Source organism: Lissotriton vulgaris, chromosome 11 (assembly GCF_964263255.1).
Source record: "Lissotriton vulgaris chromosome 11, aLisVul1.2, whole genome shotgun sequence".
NCBI classification, from domain to species: domain Eukaryota; kingdom Metazoa; phylum Chordata; class Amphibia; order Caudata; family Salamandridae; genus Lissotriton; species Lissotriton vulgaris.
The window spans coordinates 734,529,344-734,553,069 of NC_141699.1; the positions used below are offsets into that span (position 1 = coordinate 734,529,344).

A 23,726-nucleotide genomic window follows, 5' to 3' on the forward strand; every position below is an offset into this window, starting at 1 on the left:
ACTACTGAAGTGACACTAATTCATAAAGGTGTCAAAATGACTATATAAGAAGAAACCCCAAAGGAGGGGCAACACCATTACTTTTCTGTCTCTTCTCAATGCAAGGCCGCCAAAATCGCAATGCAAATTCTTTCCTACTATGGGACAACTCATCACGCTTTGGATTCTACCCTTTTATCGCAACTCCTTAAATTTCCCTATTTTGAACTGCCTTTCCTGATGCCTTTATTAAATTAACATGGAATCCTGCTTTGTTGGACTAATTGATTTTTGCTTCATATTTCCTCTTTGCCAATGCTCATGGACTAGCCCTTAGAGGACTTAAAAATGTATTCTTTTTCTCTATTGCTTTTAATCTTTAGATAGAACTGAACTATCTTCTGCCTTTGATGATAGTAGAAGTTTGTAAGCTCGTAGCTGATGTTGGTTTTAACCATCCTCCTTGGAACTGAACTTCTGACTAAATGAGTGGTCTAGTACTACATGCTTTAATATTCTTGATTGGGATGCTTAAGAAAATGCTTATTGTACAAAATCTGGAACATTAACACAATAACTATCTCAAATGCCCGAGTATTATTGTGTACTGATTTTCTTTACGAAACTGTATTGAATAAATCTTTTAATCTAAATGCGCTGTAGGGAGAATCAGTGAATCTTTTCAGGATATCAAGTTCAGCTTCTTCAATTCTGTGTTGCAGTAGCAGAGCTTCTTGTTTGCACTATTCTAGTTAGGCTTAATTTCTTTAGGAGATTGGGTCTCCCCATTGCAATACTTTATTTTTACGATATGGTTCAGAGAGTAGTCTATTTGAAACTTATTTCTAATTTATGAGTTGGTCACCAATGGTCTTCATAAGGTGGCTAACGTTGAGGGTTTGGACATCCTAATTCCCATCTCCTCCTATCGACAGAGAAAGATCCATCAGAGGACCATTCGCCTCTGTGGCAAGGGTAATGCTGAAATCATGCTAGCTGTAAGGGGCCCAGTACAGCTAGAGGGATAAATGAATAAGTAGTGAATTGAAAAGTTAAACTTGAAATATTTATACCGCACACGCTGGCTCAATATAATGCTTATGCTTCACTCTTCCTCGTTGCTTTCCCTTACTGTTCTGCTTCAATATTCTGGAACTCACTCCTGCAAGGTTCCAGGCAACGGCTCACAGGAGTCAGTTGCTGCGGGGCACGCATGTGTTGGACTAGCCCTTTTTTTGCAGGGTCATCCTTAAATTTTTTGCCTTTCTCCTAGCCTTTTTTTTAGGTCTCGCCTAGACGAAAGCAAAAGCGAAGCTTTTGCTGTCTAGGGAGACAACTTATGTTGCCACTTTCTGGGGAATGTGGACAGCAGACTGTTACGAATTTCTTCTGCTGTAGACAGACTGTCACGAGCTTCTCCTGCTGGAGATTTGACCTCGTGAGCGCGCCTTGACTGCATCTAATGTGTGAGGTTTTTTTTTTTTTTTAACGTGGGCCGGGCGCTTGCTTTAGTCAGTTTCACTTTGAAAGTGCAGGCGTCAATGGGTCTGGTAGTTGTTCATGTGGAGTGCCTTTTGACCTCGTGAGCGCGCCTTGACTGCATCTAATGTGTGTGGTTTTTTTTTTTTTAACGTGGGCCGGGCGTTTGCTTCAGTCAGTTTCGCTTTAAGGGGCTGGCGTCAATGCGTCTGGGATTTGGGGATTGATGTACGGCGTGAAGTGGCGGGCGCGCATTACATGTTCATTTATTTGTGGGGGAGGTATTTGAAAGGGGCTGGCGTCGATGCGTCTGTGACTTACTAAGGAAGCTTGACTTAAATGGCTTGTTAAAGTGCTGCTAAATAGCCCGATCTGGGGACTTTAAGCAAGTAGGCTTGCGCAGGCTTGCAGGGGGGGGCTTCAAAGCCACTTTCTTTCGAGAGACAAAACCTACGTTTATACAGTGAGAAAAAAAACGGCGTGGTTTAGGGATTTAAAGCCCCTGCTTCCAAAGACCATCATAAATCTGCCAGTTCACCTAACACGCTCGGAGAATCTGCAAAGCGCTTCCCAGCCGCCCTCCTGCTTCCCCCACCTCACCAAAACCCCCACCCCTTACACTCGAGCATATTGGCGACACACGGGACATTTGGTGTGTATTTGTCTTGTTTTTAACATGGGCCGGGCGTTTGCTTCAGTCAGGAGAGCACCTACACACATACAGAACCCCCCACCCCCCCCCGCCGACGCCACATACATAGATGCATAGATGGGCCCCCCGCCCCCCCCGCAGTTGCGCATACATAGAAGGCCCCCCGCCGCCGCCTACATAGAAGCCCCCCACCCCACCTCCCCCGCCGCCGCATACATAGAAGCGGGCCCCCTCCCCCTGGCCGCCGCCGCATACATAGAAGCGCCGCCCGCCGCCGCGTACATAAAAGTGCCCCCCCCCCCAGCCGCTGCATACATACAAGTGCCCCCCCCCCCAGCCGCTGTATACATACAAGTGCCCCCCCCCAGCCGCTGCATACATGCAAGTGCCCCCCCCCCAGCCGCCGCATACATGCAAGTGCCCCCCCCCCAGCCGCCGCATACATGCAAGCGCCCCCCCCACTTACCGTCATTTTAAAGTCTTGCAGCCTCCGCGGGGCTCTCCCTCGGGCATGAGCCCCACGTCACCAGCACTGCTTCTCCTTGGGCGCATGCGCGGGCTTCCGAAGACAGAAGTCCCGCCCCAAGGAAGGTTTCGCTGTCGGAGCTTACATGCTGCTGCATTCGCGCATTTGTGGACAATTCCCTCTGCTATGTTGGCAACCGTCTACACCTTAAATATAGCTCTCGTCTCATTGCCAGTCCTTCTCTCTCAGCCGTGATCTATATCATTGGCACATTGTCGGGATTACATTCACAGACTGCTTGTCACTTCTGAAGGTAAGAGCTCCGTGCACTTCGATTCTAACTTGATATCACTCTGCCTTTCCGTCATGATAGCACGTCACATCAACACATAAATGTATTTGTGTCTTTGGTTTCAGGCTTATCAAGGCCTCCTGTGTACTTTTTTACCCTCTTTCAACACCAGGTTGGGTGTGTCACGCTGTTACTTACCCGGTATGTTCCACTTTGACCGGCTAGATACTGCCCTTATTGGAGTACTGCGTTGGCGCAGCTGTCGGAGATCGTTTTCTTTGTCTAATTACAGCATGCACGGTTACTGATTTTGACAATCTTGTACCTCCTTTGGACTCATTTGCACAAAATCCCAATTTTAACTGGAGTACGCAACCATTGCTGTGCGCGCTCTGCAGAGAGGCCGAGGATTGGATGGCCTTGTGTTATGAATCCTGGTTGCCATGGAGACTGGCTGATGTGGGCCTGGCCGTGCGGGGAGCAGCTGCTGGTCTGTGACACAGACACACACGGACTGTACAGAGCGCACGGGACACGCTACATGTGTGCATTGTGTCTGTCGGTAGGGGTGGCTGCTGCTTTGCGCTTCTGAGGCATCCTGGGAGGCCGCGGCAAGCGGTACAGTAGAGTATGGGAGGGTGACAGCACTGCACCCCAGGGGCTGATTACAGACTGCGGCTGGAGCTATAGACGTTTCGGATGTCCGGGTTCCGGCCAAGTGGTGAGGTTTGAGGCAGATAGGGAAGTGCGCGCGGGTGGGTGCTGCCTGAACAAATGTTGTGAGGTTGGTGGGTGGGTGGGGTGCTGGGCGTAGGGCGCAAAGGATCGATGGGCTCTGTCTGGGCATTCAGCATGGTCTGCGGATGGTGTCCGCGTGGTTGAGGTCTGTACACTGTGTATGAGTGCTCTTGGTGGAGTGGAACTTGAGGTGTTGTGACTAAGGTTCTGGGGGTACATGAATGCTGATTGGTAAGTGGGGCGTGCAGCACATGTACTTTGTGGTAGACGGTGTTTAGACCACAGGGCTTGCTCGCAGTGCAGTGTGTATGAGGAGAAGCAATGCAGGCGCTGACAGCAGTGTGTTAGGTGGCCAGGCAGTGCCGTGGTCCGCATGGTGTGCATTGGCAGCTGATACTTCTGATGATACTTTCGGTGTAAGCCGGGGTGAGAATAGCTTTACTCGGACAGAGCTTGGTGTGCAGGACGGAGGTGAGAGGCAGAGCGTGTAGTGTGAAGCTGGGCTTGTGTGGTGTTGCTGCAAGCATTGCTGGCTGTGCGGGTTTTAACCCTGATCGTTTTAACACCTTCCCGTAATCCAAAACCTTTCTATGATAGATTCACAGAGCTCAAAAGGTTGCTGCCAGAGCAATCACTGGCCTTAGATAAGGCGATTGTTCCCACAAGCCTTTAAATCTGTACTCTAGTTACAAGAGGCAGATTATATCCATTTTAAAGTAGTCTACCTCACCTACAAATAATTTGAACACCTTGCCCCATCTTACCTTGCTTAAAGGTTTCAGCCATATGCGCCAACACATGGAATTTGATGCAAAAACGAAACACTACCACTGGTACCCAAATCCCGCTTTAATTCATGCAGCAAACACATCTCCTTCATTCAGGGCCCTCTAGTTTGGAATGCACTCCGATCTGAGGCTTGGCTCTCACTCTCATGCTCTTCGGTCATGAATGAGCAGAAGGCTAGTCTGTGTGACTAGGTAGGTATGTAAGACCAGCAGCAAGAGACTCAAGATAGTGGGCACTTTATTACTGATGTCAGTCCGTAAAATAATTTCCAAACAAAGGCTTATCTAGGTAAGCAAGCATTCATGCCTGTAATGCAATCAAATGGCAATATTGGTAAATTACGAGCAAAATATTTAAGAGCTATACAAATGTCTCGCATTTGCAAGAGATTAAGCTGTTGGCATTGTAAATGACAATGCCATTTATTTATCTGTTTTCAAAACCAACACATAAATAAAAATGTTGTCATTTACAATGCCAATAGCTCTAACTTTTGCAAAGGCGAGACCGTTGCATTGTAAATGCTTGTTCTGACATGGTGTTGGTGGTTTTAGGACTCTGGGCACTTCAGCACTGCTGTCCAGTATAAAGTGCGTGTGCTCTCTGTGTTACTTTTGGTAAGATTGATCTCCACCTGTTTGGGCTATTTAATTTACTTGTCAGTCCCTTGTAAAGTGGTATCTCACAGGGCTGGTAAACTAAATGCTACTGGTGGGCTTGAAGTGCTGATTGCGCCACCTATCAAAGAAGCCTTTCAAACCTATCTCAGGCCTCAGCCATTGCAGGGCCTGTGCGCGCAGTGTTACTGCTACTGTGATATGACACCTAAAGTGTGTGCCAGGTCTGTGGCCCCCCTTTTACTGCATGTCAGTTACCCCTAAGGTAGGCACTAGCTAGCCCTATGGGCAGAGTGCATTGTAGGTAAAAGGTAGGACATGTACCTTAAGTGCGTGACATATCCTGGTAGTGACAAACAGCCATTGGGGTTTCCACTACTGTGAGGCTGCCCCCCCCCCATAGGAATGCATTGGGGATTCCCTGATAAGGGTTTCAGTGGTAATTCCTGATATGAGAGGAGCAGCGTGGTCAAGCTTGGTATATTTGGAATGGTAATGATAAATGCTGCGCAATGGTGTGCGCAGATTTATTATAACTATTTTAGAAATGCCACTTTTAGAAGTTAGCATTTCTGTGTGCTATGTGTCTGCCTGCCTGATGTGAATTGCAGGTCTGGCTTTTGAGTGACAAGGGCTGGTGAGGTGTGTGTGGTTCCAGGAGGTGCAGGGTGAGTCAGCGCTAGGCTGAATAGGGCATCTGCATTTGGAGTAGTGGGAGTAGTCCCCTGACCCTGAATAGGATTGTGCCTGCCCTAGTGAATGCTGGCTCCACCCCCTGTGGCGTGTCTGATCAACGAGCCTCCACCTGACAAAGGGGAGGAGGAGCTTTATAAACAAAGTGCTCCAATTCCCCCTTGAACCAGTTTTGGCTAGTTCCCCCGAGCCCTGTGCCAGGGCAGACAAAGCAAGTATGTACTATAAATATAGTGGCTGTGACCCCATGGAATGTTGTGATGTTTCTGTGCTGCTGGGGCCCAGGAGGAACCGCCATGGGGGCTTGCCTCCTTGCTGGAGGGCCCTGTGTGCTGGCATTCCTGGGCCCAGTTGTGTCATTGGACTGTGAAAGACCCCTAGCGCCTCATAGCCCACCCCGCAATTGTCTTTTTATAGAGCTGGAGCCCACCCCGCATTTCCGAGTGCTTTGGCGGGAGCCACCCCGCAGTTCTGTGCATTGAAGCAGGAGCCTACCCCGCATTGCTGCCGCACTACGGAGACCGACTGAGAAGAAGCCGGAAGTCAGGCACTTGCTGCCTGACTCTGGGCTGGGCCCGGTCCAGGAAGCTGTCGGCCGGCGGAGGCAGCCAATGGTAGCACAGCCAGAAGAGTGGTGGTGAAAGCAGGGTGGGAGTCTACCCTGCCCCCATGAGACGCAGCAGAGTTGCTCAGTTTGGGGACCAGCCGCAAGAGGAGACCGAGCCTCCAGTGGGGGCCGCAGGGGAAGCTGCCCGAGGAAGCCTCGGCCCAGGAGTGTATCTGCCCCCTTTCAAGGCACATTGTCGGTGCAGGCCGCTCCAACGTTGGGGGTAATTCTGTTGAAAGAGCCCCTGGGTGGTGCTTCAGAGCACTGCTGCTCATTTTCCAACCACAGCTGCACCGCGGGAGAGAGCGGGCAGCTGCAACGCTGAGCACAGTTATTTTGTAGAGTCCCAGTGGGGGACTCGGGGCACAGGAGTGCCAGTGTTGTCCTTTTCACGCCACTGCACCGCAGTTGCGGGCAGCTGCTACAAGGGACATTTGGTTGTAGAGTCCCAGTGGGGACTCCGGAGGCACAGTGAGTGCGAGTGCTATTATTTCTTTGGGGGCATTTTTGGTTTCCTGTGATAATAAAGGAGCCAGATACACTCCTGCCCTACCCCAGCGCATTGCGCGCACTTTGCTTGCTGCATTGGCAGCCAAGCCCTGACATTCTGGACACAAGGGCATTGGGCCCAAGAGAGAGGTCAGTTGGCCTGGGTCCCAGTGGGTACCAGTGTTGGTAGGGCGCAAGGCCCTGATGTTATGCCTACTGGGATTGTTAGAGTGCTTATGCTAGGATATTATTGCACAATGTGTTTATGCTTATGAGGTTGGCGCATAATGTGTTTTACGCCTAATGTGATGCTGAGTGCATAATGTGATTTATGTTGCAGGATATAATGCGGAGTACAGTATTTTGATAAGTATCAATGGGAGAGGGAGGAAAGGTTCTGCAGCCAGTTCACTTCCCCTGGTATGTGTGCTTATATCAAAAGGAACTAGCTCTGGGGTATGTACTCCTAGCGTTTGTATGTCTTGAAAGGAAAACAAATTATGTTTTGAAAAAAGCCCTCACTCACCAACCTAGTTGGTGACATGCTTCATCATTGGGCCCCACCCAAGGTGCCGAATGCACCTCGGGTGTAAGTGAGGGTTTCATATAGCACTCGATAGCCGAGGCGTCTTGGCGCAAGAGAAACAGATAACAAGTGAGTACATGGGTACAGGCTCTACTACTAAACCAGGAAAAGCCAAGTTTCGAAAAGGCCATGAAATTTGGAACGATTTGGTTGAGAGCTAATATCCAACAGCAATATGTTCCAAAGTTTGGGAGCCAAGTATGAGATGCAACCGTCACCCCATCTGGCTTTCCTCCATTTCGGATTTTTAACCAAGGACTGATTAGCAGACACCATTGGAAAAAGTTAAGGTATCCCAGAGGACCACCACCATGCAGAGTTTTGTGGACCAGGCAGAGAGCCTTAAATGCGACACGCTGCTTGACAGGGAGCCAATGAAGGCTCCTAATGGCCCGAGAGATATGATTACATTTAGGAATGTTAAGTAATGTCCGAGCAGCAGTATTCTGAAGGGATTGCAGCTTAGTCAGCTGTTTATCAATCCCTAAATAGAGGGCATTGCAATAATCGATGCGAGACAGTACAAGAGCAACCACAACAGTTTTCCTCAGCTCCATTGGAAGAAATGGTAGGATCTTCCATAGGATTTTTAATATAAAATAACATGCTGAGGTAACTTGGTTAATCTGAGTGGAGAAATTAAGCTGTGTGTCCCAAAGCACAACCAGATTTCTCATTTTGTCCACTGGTGATGGGCACTCTCCTGCCTCTGTTGGCCACCAGGCCATATTCCACACCAGGGAGCGATTGCCAACTCCATGACTTTGGTCTTTTGTGCATATAGTTTCAAATAGTTGGTATGCATCCATTGTATGATGAGACCAAGACAGCTATGAAACCATGCTGACGGCACCTCACTAACAGAAGATATTGAAACTATGATTTGAGTGTCGTCGGCATAGGACAAAAGAGAAAAACCAAAGTCTCTAACTAGATTGGCAAATGGCGTCACAAATATTGAAAAGGGTGGGTGAAAGCGCTGATCCTTGTGGGACTCCACAAGGGTGATGAAATGTGTCAGATTTAAGATTGTCCCAGCAAACCTGATGTTCTCTATTGGCCCGGAACGAAAAAAGAAGAGCCAGCGCCTTATCCTTGATCCCACTTGCCCCAGCCGGTGCGTAAGAATTAGATGGTTCACCTTATAAAACGCAGCTGACAGGCCAAGTAGGATCAGGATTGCTCTTCCACCACTATCAATTTGCATGCAAAGTTCTTCCGTAGCTACAACCAGTGCGGACTCTGTAGGATGGTCTGCACGGAAGCCATGTTGAGATATGTCCAGAGTATTATTTGAAGTAAGAAAGTCATTTAATTCCGGATTAACGGCTTTCTCCAAAACCTTGGCCGCCAAAGGGAGGCAGAAGATAGGCATATAGCTCTTAACATCCCTCAGATTTATGGGGGCTTCTTCAAAATGGGCCTAATACAAGCTTTCTTCCATACAGTCGGAAAATCTCCAGATCCTACAATGGTGGTTAGTAAGGGGGTCAGAAGAGATCTGGTTAGTCTAGAGGTCTTATGAACTATATTCGGTGGACAGGGGTTCTCTGGTGAGCCAGACTTGGACAGTAGAAGATTATTTAGCGCATCCTGTGTAACTAGGGAAAAACTGGATAAATGATTGAACGTAGCGGACCCGTCCCCACTGTCCTAAATGAATACTATGGGGGCCGGAATCCAATCTTTGACTGAAAAAACCCTGCCATTTGATCACATAAATTTTGATCAGGATAAAACAAGTCTCCTTGTTGAATCCTGGATAAGGAAGGGACAGTCTTGTCAAATATCAAATGTCAAACGTTTTTATTTAGCTCACATATTACCGTGAGGTCTCATGGCGCTCGCAGCAAATAAAGAACGGTAGATCAAACCAGCGATGCACGACTGTAGGCTGCTAAGGAAATAACCAAGTTTTTAGTTTCTTACTGAAACATTTATGATCCGTAGTGGAAGAAATGTGTTTGGGCAGTTTGTTCGTTCCACAGCAAGGGAGCCAGGTAAGAAAAGGTGCGACCTCCATTACATGAGGTTCGAATGCGGGGCTGAACAAGGTATGGCTTGGTACATGACCTTAAAGTTCTAACAGGTGCATACCATGTCAATTTATTTTTCAAGTAGTGAGGACCAGCCCAATACATTGACTTATGAGCAAGAATTTAAATTTTAAATTGACATCTTTGTCGAATTGGGAGCCAGTGGAGAGTCCGGAGATTCGGGGCAGATGGAGCTCTCCGGGGGAGATCAAAGACCAGCCTCGCCGCCGTGTTCTGGAGGATCCGGAGCTTGGTCAACAGGTCATCATTCAGAGCTACAAGCAAGGCGTTACCGTAATCTAAACGGCTAATAACAAGCCCTTCACCAAGGGTTTCCTTGCTTCGGTGGGTAGCCATTTAAAGATTTTGCGAAGAGTACGTAGAATTCCATAACAAACCCCTAACACCTGATTGACATGGGGTTTAAAAGACAAGGAGTTGTCAATGGTGATCCACTAGTTACATACCGCTGGTTTTGGAAGAGGACAAGTGCCCAGTTCAGCGGGCCACCAGTCGTGCGACCAAAATTCCGCAGCCTTTCAAACAAAATAATTTCCGATTTACTACTTTTGAGTTGTAGCTTGTTGGCACTCATCCATTTGTTAATATGAACCATGCATTTCTTAAAGCGGACTTGGGTGCTACAGAGTTCGGAGTCACAAGTAACCAGCAGTTGGGTATCATCGGCGTAAGATACGGTCTGAAAACCGTAGGCTCTGATGATACCCGCCAGAGGGGTAAGGTAAAGGTTGAATAACATGGGACTGAGTATCGACCCCTGTGGGACCCCAACAGTTATCGGGTAGCTACTGGAAGTCAATGTGTCAGCAACCACGGTGGTGGACCCATCAGCCAGATCGCTCTCAAACCAGGCAAGGGCTTTACCTCCGACACCCACCTCCCACAGCCGATGTTTCAAAATGTTGTGGGAGATGGTGTCAAAGGCGGCAGACAGATCCAAAAGGACCAAGATCGCTGACTCCTTTCTCTCCAAGGTAAGCCTAATGTTATCAATGACCGCAGTCTCCGTGCTGTGAGAAGCCAGGAAGCCAGATTGTGAGGGGTCGAGGAGACCGTGCTTCTCTAGATGGACAGTGAGCAGTTTATTAATGAGGTGATCTAACACCTTTCCAAAATAAGGCAGGAGTGAAATTGGGCAATAGTTAGATGAAAGGTTAGGATCTGCTGAAGGTTTTTTCAGAATGGGTTTAATATAAGCTTGTTTCCATTTGACAGGAACCCTGGCTTGTTCTATGGACATGTTCAAAGTTAGGGTCAAAGCATTGGTAATTAAAGGCATAAGCTTGGTGCAGGCGCGAGGGGGAAAAGGGTCAGCAGGAGAACCGAATTTGATCTTAGTCAAGCCTTCTAATACTTCCGTGGTGGTTATGGAATCAAATTCCATGAGCACCGGAACATTACTCGCTACAGAGGTCGGGGCCAACCCAGGTAGATCGTTGATAGAATTGGGGAGTCAAGATCATCGGGAGGAAAAGAGGAATAGATATTTTTAATTTTGTTGTCAAAGTAAAATGCAATGGAATTTACCCAGTTTTGGGAGGGAAGAAAGGGAGACTGTTCCACACGGGGGCGGAGAATTCTTTTAGAATTTTATAGAGTTCCTTGCTTGATTGGGCGGCATTATTTATTCTATGGGTAAAGTAAGTTTTCTTAGCTAATTTAATATTTATGTAGTTACAATGAAGATTCTTATATGACTTCCGATTTTCCTCAGTTTTATTGATTCTCCACTTACGTTCAGCTGCTCTACCTAATTTCTTATCAGTTTTCAATGCATCCGTGAACCATGGAGAAGCTTTACTTTTGACTCTTACTTTGGACAGAGGGGCAGCTTTGTTCAATGCCACCACAATGGCCGAGTCCAACATATTAGTGGCTTGTTCCACGTTCTCCAAAGACGAGATCACCGGGTCTTAAAATGAGAGTTAAACACTTCAGGGGAAAGTTTACGCCATGGCCGAATTAAAGTATCACTCTTAGGGTCTGATTTCCTGTTGAGGTTCATAAAGAGTTCTCTGGTAGAGTTATTTGCCTTCTCAATCTTACCAGTGTAGAACTCTATTTTAGCTCTAAAGATAGCTTCTTTAAAATCTATAAGAGACTTATTATAGTTAAGCTTGCCTTCTGTAGTATAATGCAGTCCCCATTCGCGTTCAACACGCCTGCATTTTGATTTCAGGTATTTCAGCTCCGCAGTATACCAAGGGGCAGTAGGCGTATGCCTATGTTGGGAAACTGATCTTAAAGGGGCTAATTGGGCTATTGCTTCTCTGATCCAGTTAGCATAGTTAGCTGCATGCAAGTTTGAATTAGAAGTAAGCAAGGGAACAGTATTAGTTAGCCTCTCAGTGAAAACCTCCTATTTAAAATTACGCCAGGACCTTGCAAAAGTTGTAGGTGGTCGTTGAGCAGACGAAAAAAGGGGTGATTTCAACTAAGAAATTAAATAGGATAGCCCTGTGGTCTGTCCAAATCAATGGCAGAATCTTATCAATCTGTATATTAGGATAGTTAGTAAAAATGCCATCCAGTGCATGTGAAGCATTATGAGTGGGGCCAGTCACTCGTTAAGATAAGCCAAGGGCTTCAAATCTATCTAACAATGACAAGGTCATAGACTCAGTAAGCAACTGAAGATAAAAACTGAAGTCACCAAGAACAGTACAGAACAGAACGGAGAATCAGTACAGGACTCCATAAAATCAAAATGACCTTGTAAGAACGGAAGTTTGGGGCCTGGTTGTCTGTAAAGTAGCAAACCGGTAAAATTAAACTTTTTGTTAATTGTGATGTTAAATGACATGGCTCAAGCGCCTGCGAGGGGTATTGACTCAAATTTCAATTTATATTCTGTTCTATAAATTATAGCTATTCCTCCACCTAATTTGTCCACTCTTGGGACAGAGGCAAGGGAGTAGCCCGGAGATAGTGCAGCCACCCAGTCAAGTTCAGATGTAGGATTAGCCCATGTTTCTGTGAGAAATATTAAATCATGGCTAGTTGTTTGAAGCAGACATGCAATCTCCAACTTATGCTTGCTTACCGATCTGACATTAAGCAAGATAACCTTAAGCACATTAGCATTTGTGGCATTCGCAGCAAGAGTATTGTTGTCCCTTGTGTGATGGTCCGGCAGAGCCCCACATATGACCCTATTATTAATCTCGGAGTTTAAAACTTCTGGGAGATGAGGGAGCACACCAAGACAGCGTGTAAACGTGCTCAAGTCTAGATTATATTTGCACTTAGGACAGCTAGAAGTTGAATGGCGCAAACAGTTATTATCCAAAAAGTGATTGGTACACTTAAGAATATTTACATACTCTAGTTCACTCCTTCAGTAAACTAATGTATTATAACCAGCAGGGGTCCTGCTACTGGCCGCGGAGGGGCGCAGATGGGCTTGCCATTGACGCGGACGCGTTAGCATCGTAATTTATCTTTAAGCGTAATGAACAGCTAGAACGCTAACTGTTTAAAAGAAGGGTCTGCTCTGACAGACGGGCACCACAAGTTACGTACTTATACCCCTGATTAACACAAAATGAATTACAGCAAACCGGTAAGCTCAAAACCACTTTTAAAACAAGTCAAAATCACAATGGGGGTGATCGTGCAACTCATGCAGCAAAGTGGTTGTCAAAATCGCCGCGCTTGCAGTTTAGGACTTCCTGTAATCTATGATGCGCGGTTGCGCCAGCATTGTAATTTATGGTTAAGCGCAATGAACAGCCAGAACGCAAACCGTTTAAAAGTGGATCCGCTCTGACAGACGGGTAACGCAAGTTTCGTAATTATTTTTTCTTTTTTTGTTTACTTTAGTTTTATATAGCGCTGGCTAGACCCAGAGGTATCAGAGCGCTTTACATAAAGACACAGCGAGTTACAAGTTACAAAAGTGTCACAGTAGTCACATAATGGGTAAATAAACAATACAGGAGTAAATTAGCAAACACGAAAGTCAGGATAGGAAAGACCAGGGACAGCAGGTAATCCACAGGGAGACAGCAGCAGGGAAGAAAACAAGACAAATGTCTGTGATCCGGCTGGGTAGGTGCCGGCCATAGCGGTGTGCCACGGCCAATCTCCCCTTTAGCTGTCGGAGCAGCTCCACCAGGAAGCGGCCATGTATGGGTTTAGGGCTCCGCAAGAGAAGAGTGAGGATCAGAAGCCTAGAAACCAAAGACGTTATCCACAAACTCCCTTTTGCTCCCCTGAAAGTCCCCTCCCTCCACACCCATGATTAACACAAAGTGAATTGCAGCAAACAGGTAAGCTCAAAAACACTTTTAAAACAAGTTAAAATCACAGTGGGGGCCAGCGTGCAACTCATGCAGCAGAAGTGGAAGTCAATATCACTGCGCTTGCAGTTTAGGACTTCCAGTAATCCATGCTCTGGTGTGCTGCGACACCTGGATACAGCGGAGCAGGTATTATATCATGAGAGTGCAGGATTGTGGGTGAGTGGATGTTAAAAAGATTGTCCTAACGGTCCCACAGGGCAAAAATTACTATTTTAATGTATGGGCCCTTGGCAGTGAGTAAAAACGAGAGGCGGATATTGTTGGAGATCTAAGGTAACTCCAATATCCTAGTCGGTCAACATGTTTCAGCCATGCTCCCTTTAAATGATATGGCTTTCTTCAGGACCGATTGTTTAGCGCCGTATTTTAATAGCGAACCTAGCAGCTCTGCACTCCCCTGACCCTCGGATACATTGCCATAGACCCTGACGCTATACTAGATCAGTGGCGGCCATATTGGAGTAAGTAGCCAGTCCCAGCGCTCTAGTCCCTAGCGCCGAGACTACAAAAGGAGATGGGCACACCTCCGCGCAGCGGACGCGAACAGCGGCGCCGGAGTGACGCCGAAGTCAAGCCTAAGTCCTGCCCGTCTGCGCCCGTCCGCGCTAAGTCCGGGCCTAGGGCCATAAATTATGTTCCATTTACCCCCATGTCTCTCACTAAAGACTACCTATTATCATTGAACACTCATTCTTTGAACTGTCCCCAAACCATCGTGGTAGAAAAATGGACTGAACCCTTTTCTTGCCCACAATGCAAGCAACACATATTACCCTCTACGACACAATGCCTTAAAAACACTGGGAGGACCCTTAAGGGAGCACTTATAAATGCACGATCTATGTGCAAGAACGCTCAACATATATACGACCTCATTACTGAAATGGATCTCGACTGCCTAATGGTAACTGAGACGTGGCTCAAAGACTGGACCAATCCCGATATAGTTAATGCCCTCCCCTCGGGCTTTCTAATTCAGAGACTGGACCGACCTCAGCAACGTGGAGGAGGATTAGCCATAATTTATCGTGACTCCTTTAAATGCACCACTGTGGAAATATCTGAGATAAAGGAAGCTGAATGCCTCAGTTTCAGTCTGCAAGCCCATGACTCTTTCACTTTTTCCGGTTTATTAATATATCGACCCCCCGGACAAGCTACCCGCTTCTTGGACAGCTTTGGGGAAGCTCTCGCTAACCTAATCCTACGCTCGGCCAATTTCACTCTACTAGGAGATATAAATATACATTTGGATAACCCCAATGACCCCAACACTGTCTATTTTAAAGACATATTGACCATACTAGGCTTGACGATTTTAACTCAGGAGCCTACTCATAATGCCGGGCATATATTAGATTGCATATGCTCGAATATCAATACATTAACTGTTGATCTTCCTCTGACCCAAACATGGTCAGACCATAAACTTATGAGTTTTAATCTAAAAATAGACAACAATAAAGAAATTAAGTCTATTCCCACCACCACAAATCCCACCCCCTGCTGGAAAAAAATCACCGAGCACCCGGAACTAATGAACTGGGTACAGACAGCAAAACCAACACCAGTGGGAAATGTGTGTACTGATTACGCAAACTATAACAACTGGATGAAATCCATTGGGGAAAAACTGACAACAGGAGGAGCCAAATCTAACAAAATACAAAGGAAAAAGTCCGCTCCCTGGTACACTAAATCCCTAAAAGCCACGTTAAGAGAAGTGAAACTCCTGGAAAGAAAATGGCGACGCCATTATAAAAAGGAAGATAGGGAAAACTATAAGAATGTTAGGAAGAATTACCATACCTCGATCAAGTTGGCGAAAACTAACTATTACACCAACTTGATAGAATCGACCAACAACAATCAAAAAGAAATATTCCAAATAGTCAATGGCTTCAGAAAACCCAAAATACTATCACAGGAAATTCCACCATCCCAAGCCCTCTGCGACAAAATAGCGGAATATTTCGAACAGAAAATTACAAACTTTACAAAAGAGTTTCCACAGATCAGTCAACCAGCATTAAACACAGATGACCCTACCATCCTAATAGACTCACCTTGTACTACCACATGGGATAATTTTACTTTGATTAATTCAACCGAGTCTGCTCAAGCTATCTCTAAATTGAACTCAGGCTCCCCTCTTGATCCCTGCCCACCCCTACTGCTCAAGGCTATAAAAGATGAGGTCAACCCAATTATAAACTCAATCCTGAACTCCTCCCTACAAACAGGAGACATCCCCGCATGCTGGAAGGTCGCGGTAGTCAAACCCCTTCAGAAAAAAACTATTCAGGACCCTACGACACTCTCAAACCTCCGACCCATATCACTTCTTCCAGCACTATGCAAACTCACAGAGACATGTGTAAACAAACAACTCACTGCGTATCTAGAGAACAACAATTTGTTACATCCCAATCAAGCAGGTTTTCGCTCTCACCATTCAACTGAATCCGCCCTAATTTTCTCAACGGAAACTATTAGGGCCGCTCTGGATCAGGGCAAAAGAGCCGTCCTGATCCTACTGGATCTGTCTGCGGCATTCGACACGGTGTCCCATGATATTCTACTTCATCGCCTGAGTAGCGCAGGCATAGGGGGCACCGTGTTGAAATGGTTCACCAACTTCCTCAGACAAAGAAAACAGACTGTTCTCCTAGGTCCACATTACTCTGAGGCAAGAGAAGTTCAATCTGGGGTACCTCAGGGCTCTAGCTTAAGCCCTATATTGTTTAACCTATATATGGTCCCCCTAATGAAACTTATCTCCTCTTTTGCTATCAGCTCAATAGCCTATGCCGATGATACTCAACTAGTTGTAATCCTAGATGAGGACGCGGCAATTGCTGAACGTTCCCTCAGAGACTGTCTGAAGGCCACTTTCGAGTGGATGAACACAAACCACCTGAGATGCAACACTGCAAAGACGGAAATTCTACCCTTTGGGAAAAATAATCTGTTTTCTCCCCAAACCTGCTGGCCACCTAATGCTGAAGCCCCGCCGAGTACCATAAAGAGTGCCCGAAATTTAGGAATTAAAATTGACGAGGCACTATCCTTCAAGCAACAGACCAGTGAAGTGGCTGGCTCCTGTTTTAATATCATCAAAAGCCTTCGGAAATTCTTTGACTTCCTCCCCCTACCAGCAAGGAAAACGGTAGCAGTGGCATTGATTACATCTAGGTTGGACTATTGTAACGGACTGTATGTGGGTGCCAATAAGGCCCTCCTACATAAGCTGCAGATGGTGCAAAATACTGCAGCAAGGCTGGTGCTAAAAATACCAAGAAAATCCTCAGCATCCGCAGCACTTGACACCCTCCACTGGCTCCCTATCCAAAAGAGAATCCTATTCAAACTATTGACCATCTCTTTCAGAGCATTCCATAAAAGAGGCCCTACCAACCTGACTAACAAATTTAATCGCTACCACCCCGGACGTCAACTAAGATCTGCTACGGCCAACCTAATGACTATTCCAAAGTTTCGATTGGCCACTAGAGGGGGAAAGTCCCTGGCGGTCAAAGGCTCGATAGCCTGGAACACACTTCCACCTCAAATTCGTGAAATCTCCTGTGAGAGCAAATTCAGGAAAGCCATTAAAACCTGGATTTATAACCTAACCGCCACCACCTGCAAAACCCTGGTCTAATATCTACTTTAAGGGCTATTACATCTCCCTTCTGCCTACGATCCACACAAATTGAACCAAGCGCCAAGATGCTCCTCGGAGCGATAGAGCGCTATATAAAACCCCCCCAAACATAAACATAAACATAAAGTGGGTGGTCTAAAAAAATGTTTTTAGAAGACCAAGTATGTGACACACGGGCTTAGGTGTGCTATGTGGTAGAAGAGTTTTTCCTCTAACGGCGCATTCTCAGATAGTTTTTGAGAAGTGCCCCATGAGTTATATGTGGGGCCCGACCTGTAGTCACACTTTCGTCAAGGTCTAGAGCCCTGCTTGGTACCTGCTGTGGCCACCATGGAACTATGTCGCTGTACAGTATTTTGCCAGCAATTACTGGTTGTTTTCTACATTTACTATTTGTGCTTTGTGATGGTTCTGACAGTGGCCCGATTGGTCCGGTCAGGTGTATATAATACCCTGTAAATATTGCCTAGTGCCAGTTGGCACAGTGTATATTGCGTGATAACTATTCTAATGTGTTTTGGATAATACAAAGGCTATTTATATATAACCTTGTGTGGAGTATCTTTTGTGGTGTGACTAGTGTGTTGCTGCTGTGTATGTGTTGTGCAAACACTTTACACATTACCTCTAGGGTAAGCCTGACTGCGTGTGCCAAGCTACCATGGGGGTGAGCAGGGTTTATCTTCAGCGTGTAACTTCCTTGCCCTGACTAGAGTGGTGGTTTCTGCCTGGCTTAGGCCAGAATTCCCATTTCTAACAGAATGGCAGAAGCTGCTGTTTGGTGGGCTCCTTTATTTATTGAGAATAAAATACTTCATTCCTACCATTTCTGTTCTCTGAGAACATTCCGTACAACTGTGCCGCTTTGGCCCATCTCCCCTATAACTTGGTTTCTGCTGTCCCTCATCTTCATAAGAGGCTCATGATCTGGTGCCTGTGCACTGGGTCACGCTACGGTGGGTCCCTTTGTTAGCCCTGAGGAAGTCATTGGTTGATGTACCTATATAAGGAAAGAAGCAACTACAGAACTAGCAAGATTGTTGGATGTAAGCAACAGAATTGACAAGATTGCTGGATTTATGAAAAGCCAAAATAAAGAAAACTAAAAAGGACATTCTTGTAATAATTTTAACTTGATATTAATACTAAAGAACTCAGGAGGGCAAAACAGAACTTGCGGACAAAACTAAAAAAGTCAGAGCACATAACGGAAGGTATGGAACAGGAACAGACATCATCCCAGTATCTGAAGTTCTTTCTAATCATAAAACCGTTTAAGAAACAAGGATACCGCTTTCGCTAATCCACTTCCTAAGCCTTAAAAACAAAAAAACATTTTGTAAACAGCACTTGACCACATTGAGCCGTTTACCTACTTAAACAATATTAACAAAAATATTACACAAACATTCAAACAGCCACAACCAATACCACATTAGTACAAGCGGAGGACAAAGTCAGTAGGTCATGCCAACATGAGGTATTGGTTTTGTCAATGTTTTTAGCCTTGTTATGCAGCATGGCTGAAAGTGTAAAAAAAAAAAAAAATAAGGAAAATGGAAAAAAGGCCATGCCGCTTTTCCATCAAAGGGTTTTTTTTTTTGTCTATTGCTTACAGGAGAAAGTGCGGCGCAGGAGGCAACACAGATGGAGAGGGAAACAACACCGGGTGGAGAGGAGAAAAAGAATGCAAGGACACTGCTAGGGGTGTCAGCTCCATAACCCTAGTTAACGCAGGTGTTGGGGGGGGGGGGGGGGGGGGGGGGGCAACTTGCACAGAGGGAGGAATACGGGCAACATGGGAGGAATACGGGCAACATGGACAATGGAGGAAGGAGAGTGAGTGTGGGGAGGGCATGCCAATATGACAAAGCACAGAGGAAGGGAGGGTGGTAGCATGCCAACAAATTGAGGGAGAGAGGGTAGTGGTAAGCCATAATGGACAATGGAAAGAGGGAGGAAGGCATGAGGCAAGCCAGCACTGAAAACAAACAGAGGGAGAGAGGATTGGTGAGGGCATGCATACGGATTGGGGAACAACACTGGGGTAGAAGTACAATAGGAAGCCAGCCAAAAAAGAATGAAAAAAAAAGCATTCTGGTAGGGTGCATAAATCCACAGAAAAAAGTTGTACCAATAAAAATGAGTTTTGGCAGGACGCAACTAACACTTCCATGCTCCAGGTGAGGGACAAGCACATGAAGAGGAAGGAAACCTATAGTAGTTGACAAATAAGAAGCAAAGAAACAAGGGTAAAAATTAAGCCAACCCATGCAATGGGCTGCTTTTAAGCCAACCAACAGAATCAAAAGGTGTTGAAGAGCGAGTGCATGCACCGTCTAGGCAGGACCTTAAACAAAAATATAAGATCTCGAAGAGACAGTGCATGTGCTGTCTAGGCGGGATCTAAATACACACCAAAAGCATAGGAAACCATTCAGCGTACAAACAAGTAATGCACCAAAAGCAACCTGACAAAGCATAGTGTAATCAAATCTGATGATAGCATTTTATTACCTTATTATCCTTCAGATAAAGTGCTAACATTTCTTCTCTCCCATAACGATAATCTGCTAGTTTGTACTTTGGCAATGCCGGTGAGAGTGGTGGAGAAGTCACGGTCCCACCACTAGAGAGTGCGCGCAACCTGGAAGAAGCCATAACAGGATTAGAATAAGCACAGGCAAAGCCAACAGGTATGGATTTAGAGAAACGTTGTATGGTAATATTAAAGCATAGCAAAATAGATTATACATTTGTGTGGAAGCAAAGAACTGTAGAATAATACTGGTGTAGGTCAAACTGTCAGTTGCACTATCAGGCCAGACCTAAAAATCCATGTAGGGTAAAGTTTGCCCGCCTCTCATCTGTGCTGGTGTCAGAGAAAAATAAACACCATAAATTATCTAGTTATCCAAGACACTTTTACAAAATTACAATGTCACAGGTGTCCCTGAAAGTTCACCCTCAGCCAGCTGGATAAAGAAACGAAATTATCAAAGCTGGTGGAGGGCAAGCACTTTTTTGTGGAAGCACAACTTCTGCCCATTCAAAACATGTACTCCTGGCTGTGGATGGGCCCAAAACCCCTCTCTTGTGGTGCTCACATAATTGTCTCGTGACAGCTGCACTGTCAAGCTAGACCATAAAGAACAGGAAGGGGGTGACTAATTCAAAGGCACAGCTAGAAAAAGGAAGACTACTTGGACTATGGTCACGGAAAAAAGGGTATCTTCCCAAGATTACCAGTCTCTATGCCACAGAGATGAAACTAGGTCACTTTCCTGTAAGAAGCTTTGTGGCTTGATCTAAATTCACATGATGTACATTATTAAACCATCTTGTGTTTGGGATCAGATATTCTATGCATATAAATTGCGGTTCTAACTTTGGACACCCACCACAGGCAAAGTCAGTATGACTCACGTGATGTTAAGTAAAAGCTCACAATGACGGAAAAGGCAACAGCCATTGTTTTATTTCTTGAATGAGCGCTAATAGTCTTTGTCAAGTTTTTTTTTTGGGTGGGGGGGGGGGGGGGGGGGGGGGTGCCAAATGTGAAGCTGGATGACTTGAAGCTGAATAACTATTACCACAAGTAGTTCACCTGTTTTTTTTTAAGCTCTTTTTACATGTGAGAGATCCTTTGGTTTGTCATGAAGTCATGTGATTTTTACGCTTTTGACTTCAGTGGACACCCAATGAATCACTATTGGAAGTCAGGAACTCCGTCCTAAGCAATTTCTACCATTTGAACCTAAAAAATACACTAAACTGTAGAAACAACCCTTCATCAAGCATATACATTCATTATGAAATATTTTCTTTAATCTACAAACCAGATAATCCAAAAGTGTAAATTTTAATTTTAGCAGGACGGCTGGAGCTTTTCAAATGTCTGTTTTATTGGCATGTTGCTTTGTCTTTTTTGCCCATAAAACAACCTCTTTTTTGGCCGCACATACTGGTGCTTCAATTGAGGCAACCAATCATCCACACTACTCTTTTCGTTGCTTGCCCTGCTCCTAAGCTAAGGATACCAACTTAATTTTCTAACCTCCAATTTCAAATTTCTCCACATTCACAACAAAACACAAAAGATGATGGACGGAATGTTGCACAATGGCGAAACATTCACCCCCAGTCACAGATCTGGGTTTAATCCATTGTTATTTTGCTCACCAAGCCACCCCAGTTCAGACATGGTCATATGCAAATTAGTCTTGGCCCTATGCCTCATGTGAACAGTCCTGCCCGAACTGCCAAGCCATGTCTTCCTTGGACCGGAATCAAGCATCCTAGGACCGGTTTCTGGCTATCAGCCGTCTTCAGCCAGGATAGCTTGACACCAGTGGCGTAGTGAGCACGGGAACCACATCTGGGTTACCCTTCCCACATAGGGTGAACAGCAAAGCACACAAGATGGACGGAATGTTGCACAATGGCGAAACATTCACCCCCAGTCACAGATCTGGGTTTAACCATCGTTATTTTGCTCACCAAGCCACCCCAGTTCAGACATGGCCATATGCAAATCAGTCTTGGCCCAGTGCCTCATGGGAACAGTCCAGCCCGAACTGCAAAGCCATGTCTTCCTTGGACCGAAATCAAGCATCCACGGACCGGTTTCTGGCTATCAGCCGTCTTCAGCCAGGATAGCTTGACACCAGTGGCGTAGTGAGCACTGGACCCACGCCTGTGCATACCCTTCCCACATAGGGTTAACAGCAAAACACACAAGATGATGGAAGGAAAGCATTTTAACATTTTCGATTTTATGTTTTGCTTTTTATGTGTACATTCTGCAGTTACCAGTGAGCAGTTTCCAAAGTAATTCTCCCCAGTGTGACTTCTTCACTTTTCTTATGTCACAGGCCCTCTCAAAGGCTGAGGACCATTTGGGGATGTCATCACCTTCCTCATATTTGGGGACAATCCCTTTACAGATTTTAGGGTCACAAGATTGCTCTATTTCCTTACTTGGATTGCTGCCACCAATGATTGGGCTAATCCGGTCTCTGATCACTTTTTCTAGAGCTAGGAGTCTGGACTCTAGGTCTAATATTTTGGTCAACCTTGCTAGAAGGATGTCCTCTTCATTGAGGCTGTCCTCTGATCTAATCAGGACCTGACCCACCTGCGTGGGATCTAGGGGTTGTGAGCACTATCCTTGGTATCTGGGGCATAGAGAGCCTGTTCTCCCCATCTAGTGAGGGAGGTTGGGGGTTGTCCTCACAATCACTACTTTCTTTTCTCGAGTTGGGATCCGCCCCTCAGAAGGGCTGTCCTTTGCACATTCTGCCAAGAGCAAGATATTGGAAGGGTGGGACCCCATAGAAATCTTTTCTTGTTAACACAGAGACCGCAACTCTCTCATCTCTAGATGGAGGTAAGGGGTGAGCTCGAGCTCCTCAACCCTGTCCATCAGATCAGCCATTATTTCACTAATAGTGGGGATCTTTTTACAAAAGGTCAAAAAATGTCTAAAATACTTTTACCTGTACTTCAGTAAGTTTTAAGCTTCTAAAAATACTTCAAGGGACTTAACCAAGACCCTAACAAGACTTTTAAAAAGGTAGAAAATGGACAATTAAAACAATAATAATCAGAATCTAAAGACAATTTAGGAGTGGTCGTGTGATCAGGTGTTGGCTAAGTAGTCCAACAAATGCAAAGTCGTAGACCTCAATGCTGATACACCAACGAGGAAGGTGAATACCCAAAGGTATGGCACAGGTTAAAGTAGATAATACCTTACACTCAATTTAGTGGCAGCTTGGCTGAGCAGTTAGGCTTATGCGAGTGTAGTGGGAATGCATTTGGTGTACATACTCCTACAAGGCAGGAACACACACTCAATGACTAACTCCAGGCCAATATTTTGTAGAAAATATTATTTTAGTTACTTTTATTTCTAGGAGCGAAGTTGAACTCAGTTACAGGTAAGGAGACTAGCCCAATACTTTCAAATGACTGGCAATTGGTTTGTATAGCCTCAAACAATCCTTTACATGTGCATGAAATACTTTTCAGTACACAAAGACATACTTTGCATTTAGGATCACACTTAGTACAATACCGTGAGAGACCAATGCAATCCTAATGTGAAACAAGCATTTGCAATGCAATAGGTCTCGCATTAGGAAAGTTTGAGCTATTGGTATTGTAAATGGCAAAGTTTTTATTTATGTTTCTTTTTTTTTAAATAGCTAAATTAATAGCTTCGTCATTTACAATGCCAATAGTTATAACTTTCGCAAATGTGATACCTATAGCATTTGTAATGCAATACGTTTTGTATTTACAAACGG

The 23,726-nt window shown here is 45.5% G+C and overlaps 1 protein-coding gene across 1 annotated transcript in view; it reads right to left on the reverse strand.

Annotated features, from left to right (window-relative positions):
- Positions 1 to 23,726, reverse strand: part of GIGYF2 (GRB10 interacting GYF protein 2) — a 1,722,773-nt gene that overhangs the window by 1,532,231 nt on the left and 166,816 nt on the right. The window contains exon 3 of the mRNA XM_086942529.1: positions 19,933 to 20,062. Within this exon, the coding sequence (XP_086798655.1) occupies positions 19,933 to 20,062 (130 nt within the window). The remainder of the gene's footprint in view (positions 1 to 19,932; positions 20,063 to 23,726) is intronic.